Here is a 6,589-nt window from a genome sequence, read left to right as displayed (position 1 = left end):
CGGACGCGCGGACGCGGGCTCCCGACTCGCGTTGGGCCGCTGCTCACCGAGACCCCCCGAGCTGGGCTCCGCCGACCGCCCGCGGAGGCCGCCCGGCGGGACCCGGAAGCACGAACTTAGCGCCCACAGCTTCGCACTACGGAAAAGGAGAAGGGCCAGACTTTTTAATCGCAGTTCGCAGCGGAACTCTCGCGAGAAGCGTCTGGGGGTGGGGCGGAGCGCGGAAGCCCCGAGGTTGACAAAGGAAAGCTGGGTCCTAGCTCCGTCCGGACCAGACGGAGGAGGGCGGGCCCGGTGGTGGCTGTTTGTGGCTTCCTTTCCGGACAGGGGACGTTGGGTCCAGCCTGGGTATCCAGAGGCCCACGGGGTGCCGGGGGCGCGCTCCTCCCGAGCCCCCCCTCCTCCCCGAGCGCTCACGGCCCGAGGACCTGCGGCGGGGGCGTGTCAGATGGAACTGCGAGGCCGGAGCTGGGGTCTCGGGCCGGCGGGGAGGCGGGAAGCCCAGCTGCGCTCGGAAGACACCTCGGGCCGGACGTGGGGGCGCAGCCGGTGATCGCAGCTGCGCAGGAGGCTGAGGCGGGAGGAGCACGAGGTCGGGGTCTGGGCAGTGTAGCGAGACCCTGTCCCCAAATTTTAGATGAATATTTAAACGGGCCGGGGTGTAGCTCGTGTTAGTGTTTGCCTGGCATGTACGAGGCCCCGAGTTCGCCTCTACTAGGGCTAAACAGAAGAGAACAAGAAGACATTTCAGGTCACTGATGTTTTGCGATCACCTCGGCAGAGCAACGGGGCCTCAGGATCCCAGTAATGTGCTGTAGTTTGGTTTCCGGAGCTGAAAAAACGCCCACCTTCACAGCATTTGTTTGGTGCTGGGCCTGAGCCCAAGGCCTTGGGTCTGCGCGCCTGCACTGCCCCTGACCTACAGCCCCGGCCGCTCTTCCTTTCTCAGCGGTCTCCGTGAGTAGTGGGGCCACAGCCACTCACCATGCACCCTGGCTTCCCGCCTTTCTTGATCTTTTTCTTTTTTTTCTTTGAAATGTTTGTAGCCCAGGCTGGCCTCGAACTCGCAGTGATCCTCCTGCCTCAGCCTCCAGAGTGCTGGGATTGCCGGGGTGTGCCACCACGCCCAGCTTGGGTTTGTGTTGTGATGGGAACCGAACCCAGGCAGGAACTGCCCTGTTTTTCAATTTTGACAGTTTTGCTAACTTGCCCACATGCCTTGAACTAGCAATCCTGCTTCAGCCTCCTGAGTAGCTGGGATTACAGGTGCACCTCATGGAATTGGCTGTGATGTTCCTAAAGAGAACCTCCAACATATGTGAGCTCTCAGCCCAAAAACCTGCCTCTGGAGCCGAGACTAAAGACTAAAGGGTCAGGTTTCTTGCAGGAAACATCGTAAATTGGAATTTAAAGAGAGGCTTGAGCCAGGCTGGAGGCTGAGTCAAGAGGATCAAGGTTCCAGCCTAGCCTGGGCAACTTCGTGTTTTAGTGAGACACTGTCTCAAAATGAAAGTTTTAAAAGGGCTGGGAAGGTAGCACAGTGCAGAGGCCCTGGATCGAGTCAGTAGAAGACAGAGATGCAGAAGTGGGGGTGGGGGGACATCGGAGAGACGGGAGAGAGGTGGCGAGAGAAAGCAAACTTGATTGGAAAATGAATCAGCGAAGGCTGCGGGGCAGCGTCCCAAACGCCGGCATGGTCTTGTTTGCAATGTAATGTAATCTGCGAGCTCGAGGTCAGCCTGGGCTACGCAGTGAATTCAGGGCCAGCCTGAGCTGCATTCCGAGACCTTGCCCCTCCCCCGCAAAAAAAAAAACAAAACAGAAAGGCTATCAAGAAAAATCCAAAATAAAGAAGAAAAACAAAATCCAGCAGAGTAAGGAACCACCCTACGGGGGCAGGGAGGCTGGTGGTCTAGGGCGACAGTGAAGACCTGAACAAGGGGATGGACTCAGGCAGGAAAAGGCGAACCGACTGAGCACAGCCCGTGCAAAGGTCCTGGAGCGAGGGGGTGCCTGCCGTGGGCAAAGATAAGGAGCTCCGTGGATGAGGGCGGAGAGGAGGCAGGGCTGGCTAGCAGAGGTCTGGGGCACCTTGCAAAACCTCGGGTCCTAACAACTGAGAACGCTGCAGGAGGAGTTTAGAGCAGAGATGTGATCAGACTTTTTTGCGGGGAGATGGAGGCCAGGCTGGCCTCAAATTCACAGCAGTCTTCCTGCCTCAGCCTCCCAAGAGCTGGGATTATAGGACTGCGCCACCATGCCTGGCAGACTTTCATTTCTTGAAATGCCGTGCTGGCTGCACTGTGTAAATTTTGCTGTTGGTGGGCAGGGTAGGGTCAGGGGCCAAGGGGTGAGGGGGGCGGTGGTGAGCCGGGTGCTCTGGAGCTGGAAGTAGGGCTGTGTCAATGGATTGGGTGAAAGAGTGGCAGGAGTCTTACTGCAACATTTTTTGGGTTTTCCTTTTTTTTTTTTTTTTTGTTTTAATCTTTTTGAGACAGGGTCTTGATACGCAGTTCAGGACAGCCTGGAGCTCACTTTGTAGCCCAGGCTGGCCTCGAACTTGAAATGATCCTCCTGCCTCAGCCTCCCGAGTGCTGGGATTATAGGCGTGTACTACTGCACCCGGTCTACTGCAAGTGTTAGGGTCGAGACACTCGCCGCGTGAAGGAAGACTCCAAGAGACGTTCTCTCATGCAAAAAGCAAGGGGATTTTATTTACCAAGCATGCATGGGGCTCACTGAGCTCGCAGGAACAGAGAGCCCCGAGCCAGGTCAGTTCTGGCTCTTTAACCCGAAAAACCACAAAGGAGGGGGCTTGCAAGCGTCATTACAGAAGCAGATGGCACTGGTTAATACACATAGTTTTTTATACTTATTGGGCCTCTATGATGTATAGTGTGCAGGAATGCAGAGTTTTTCTGCTTATGGGCAAGGGGAGGGGGAGATATCTGTGTCAACACCAGATGTTCTTTCTTCCAAGGACAGAAGATAATGCTCTGGCCCTTCTGGTGCTCCCTCCTTTCCGGGCAATCTCAAACCTGTTGAAACTGCTTATCTATGAGTCACAAGAAGCCTTATTTTTACATTTTTACACAAGGGTTTTGGAAAAGGAAGAAATCTCGAGAAATGGGGAGAACAAGGAAGAGCAGGTGCCCCCATTAGGAATTAGATGCTTGGTTTTGTTTGTGGAGCCCAGACTGGACTCTAACACTTGTATTCTCCTGCCTCAGCCTCCTGAGTGCCGGAATTACAGGTGTGCCCCCCCATATCCTGCTAGGAATTGGGAACTGGAAGGCATCTTTGGAAGGCATCACTGCTGAGAGGGAAGGAGCAGATACAGCCAGGCACAGTGGTGTCCACCTGTCATTCCAGCACTTGGGAGACTGAGGCAGGAGGATTGCTGTAAGTCCAAGGCCAGTCTGGGCTCCATAGCAAGACGTGGCCTCCGGAGGGAAATGCTACTTGAAGTCGTGCAGCAGCGTGAGAGTGTGTGGGGGAGAGAGGGTGCCCCTGGCGCCCACACCGTGACCTTGTGAGCACGCAACCCGCTCTCAGGTGCACCAGGACAGCTGGGGGCTGGGCAGGTTTCACATCTCAGAGTCTCAAGCCGCGCTGGCCTCGGCCCTTGCTGGAGGCAGTGGGGACAGCCGGGTGCAAGGGCCTGGGGCAGGGAGAGTGGCAGCGGCGAGGAGGCCCCACACTGCAAGGATGCGGGGTGGGGTCGGTGTCACCGTGCTGCCCTCACCACAGCCCCAGGCCCCCAAGGGCTCCTCTCTCTGCCCCCGAGTCCTGCTGCCCCCTCCTGCCCGACCCTGCCTCGCCTGCCCTCCTCTCACTCCCGCCAGGCCCCCCATGCTGTGCCCCTGCAGGCCAGGAAGGAGGACAGATCGTGGCAGTCCAGGTGGCTCTGGCCCTGGCCAAGCATCCTGGGAGAGCTGTGCTTTCTTAACTATGAGGTGTGGTCAAACACTATGGTGAGTGGTTACATTTTTTTGTTTGATGTTCACTTTCTTTTTTCTTTTCTTTATTTTGAGACAGGGTCTCACTGTGTATCCCAGACTGGCCTCAAACTTGTGGGGGATCCTCCTGCCTCAGCCTCCCAGAGGATTGGAATGACAGGTGTGCATCACCACACCTAGTGGTGAATGCTTATGTTTTAAAAGATGCATTACAGCCGGGCGTGGTGGTGCTCACCTGTAATCCCAGCACTTGGAGGCTGAGGCAGGAGGATCGTTTCGAGTTCGAGGCCAGCCTGGGCTACAAAGTGAGCTCCAGGCCAGCCTGAACTGCATAGCGAGACCCTGTCTCAAAAGACGAAATAAACAAATAAAAATAAAAAACGTTACAGTAGAAGACTCGGTGCCATAAATGCCCCTCAAACTCACCCCCTCACTTGGAGCGCATTAGTCCTAGCCTGCTCCCCGCTTTCTGCGGGTCTAGACTCCCCTTCGCTGTGCATCTTTAGTGCTGTCGCAGCGGCCTCAACGTCCTGAATGGGTTCAAGACATTTCCCTTCCACGGGCTCTCGGGAGAGCCCGAGTATGCAAGCCGCTTGCTTCTGCGAGTAAGCGGGACGAGGACACACTCCTGTTTTTACGAGGACTTTCCACTGGGTGGCGCTCGGCAGCAAGGCGCTCTGTATTTTTGATCGCACGTCATGAAGACACTCAGGAGATGAGTTTTGCAGAACTGCTTCAGAAAGGGCACGAGCGATGGGAAGATCGCGTACAAGGCAGGGGAGAGAATTCTGAGGGCGATTCGTGACAATGTGTCTCTTTCTCTATAGTACATTTTCTGTTTTTTGTTTGTTTGTTTTCTAGTACCGGGAATCGAACTCACGACCTTGCGCTTGCCAGGCAGGCGCTGTGCCGCTGAGCTAAATCCCCAGCCCCCGTGTTTTCTTTTAAGCATTCACCGTATATTTCGATCATACCGGCCTCCCTTCTTTCTATTCGGTAGTGGGGTTTGAATCCGGGGGCGCTGCACCCCTGCGCTACATTCCCATTCCTTTCATAAAGTTTTACTCTGAATCTCCCAGAGGAGCCCAGCCTGAGCTCAGACGTGGCGATCCTCCTGCCTCAGCCTCGAGAAGCTGGGAAGGCAGGCGTGTCCGCCGCGCACCGCACCCCGGTCCTCTACACCCCTGGTCTGCAGGGAGGGTCCCAGTAGCACACACCGACAGACAGTAACAGTAACTGCGGCTTTATTATCTCAGGCCTCGCGGCAGCCCGGCAGCCAGACCACACTGGAGATCCATCAGAGGCGCGCGCAGCCTTCCCCGGGGGCGGCGCCCGGCTCCGCGGCCCCGGGGTCGGCGGCGAACACCGCGCGGTGCATGGCGGCCACGTAGCTGCGGCCGCTCGGGTCCTCCACGCGCAGGCGCGCGAGAGGCAGGAAGCGCTCTGTGCAGAAGTAGCGCAGGGCGGGCTGCGGGGCGCGCAGGGCGGCCAGGAAGACCTGGGGGCGGGGCCTGTGAGTCAGACCCCGCCCACAGCAAGGCCCGCCCCCGCCCGGAGCCCCGCCCACCTCCGCCACCTCCTCCGGGTCCTGCGCCTCGCGCGCCACCTGCTCGCAGTGGCGCTGGTACAGCGAGAAGAGCTGGCGCGTGCGGGCGTCCGTGCGGTCCAGCGCCCCGCCCAGGCCGCCCTCCAGCTTCTCGTAGAAGGCGGTGTGCACCGGGCCGCACTCGATGAGGCTTACGCTGCAGCGACAGGGGATGGCGCTGGGGAAGGCTTCAGGCGGGCGGCGGGACCCGTGAGACCCGTGGGACTGGGAGCCGCCCCGCTGCGCCCCCCGAGTCCCTTCCGCCAGACAAGAGAGGTGCCCGGGCTGGGCGTGGTGGCGCACTCCTGTAAGCCCAGCACTCGGGAGGCTGAGGCAGGAGGATCGCTTCGAGTTCGAGGCCAGCCTGGGCCACATAAGTGAGTCCAAGGCCAGTCTGAACTGCATAGTGAGATCCTGTCTCAAAAAGACAGAAATAATAAAAAAAGAAGAGGTGCCAGGGCCCCAGGTCGGGCCCCCGGGGTCGGACAGGGGGGGTGACTCACTGGACCCCGAAGGGCAGCAGCAAGACCGCCAGGCTCTCGCACAAACCCTCGAGCGCGAACTTGCTGGCACAGTAGATGGCGTTGAAAGGCAACCCTGGTGGGCGATCCGGGTTGCTGAGGCCGAACCCGGCCCGCCCCGCCCCGCCCTCCCTGCCCAGCAGGCCCCCCCAGACGGCCTCCCGCAGCCCGCTCCTGTTGGGTGCGGCCAGTGCCCGCCATGCCCCGCGACGTACCCCCCACCCCTCTGCCTTCCCTCGGGTTGGGCGCGGCCGCGCAGGTCTCCGCCCCCGCCCCATCCAGCCCACCCCTCTCCACGCCGCCCCCCGCCCCGCGCACCCATCAGGCCGCCCACGCTCCCGGTCACCAGCACGCGGCCCGAGCCGCGCCGCTTCATGTCCGGCAGGAAGGCCTGGACCGTCCGCACGGTCCCGACCACGTTCACGTCCAGCACAGAGCCCACGGCGCCCAGCTCGTGCGCCTCCAGCGGCCCGAGCAGCCCGCGGCCCGCGTTGCACACTGGGGGACAGCAGACCCCTTGTCCG

The 6,589-nt window shown here is 59.5% G+C and overlaps 1 protein-coding gene across 1 annotated transcript in view; it reads right to left on the bottom strand.

The window, feature by feature from the left end:
• Positions 1–5,186: 5,186 nt before the first annotated feature.
• The window catches only part of Hsd17b1 (hydroxysteroid (17-beta) dehydrogenase 1), a 2,704-nt gene continuing 1,301 nt past the window's right edge, over positions 5,187–6,589 (bottom strand). The window contains exons 3-6 of the mRNA XM_005394464.2: positions 6,384–6,571; positions 6,048–6,141; positions 5,527–5,701; positions 5,187–5,457 (exon numbers count right to left, since the gene is read on the bottom strand). Of these exons, the coding sequence (XP_005394521.1) occupies positions 5,257–5,457; positions 5,527–5,701; positions 6,048–6,141; positions 6,384–6,571 (658 nt within the window). The 3' untranslated portion in view covers positions 5,187–5,256. The remainder of the gene's footprint in view (positions 5,458–5,526; positions 5,702–6,047; positions 6,142–6,383; positions 6,572–6,589) is intronic.

This window comes from Chinchilla lanigera, unplaced genomic scaffold, assembly GCF_000276665.1.
Source record: "Chinchilla lanigera isolate Chin_1 unplaced genomic scaffold, ChiLan1.0 scaffold00050, whole genome shotgun sequence".
Taxonomy (NCBI): domain Eukaryota; kingdom Metazoa; phylum Chordata; class Mammalia; order Rodentia; family Chinchillidae; genus Chinchilla; species Chinchilla lanigera.
Note: the sequence above shows the minus strand (reverse complement) of the source record. Positions and strands in the feature narration are given on the sequence as shown.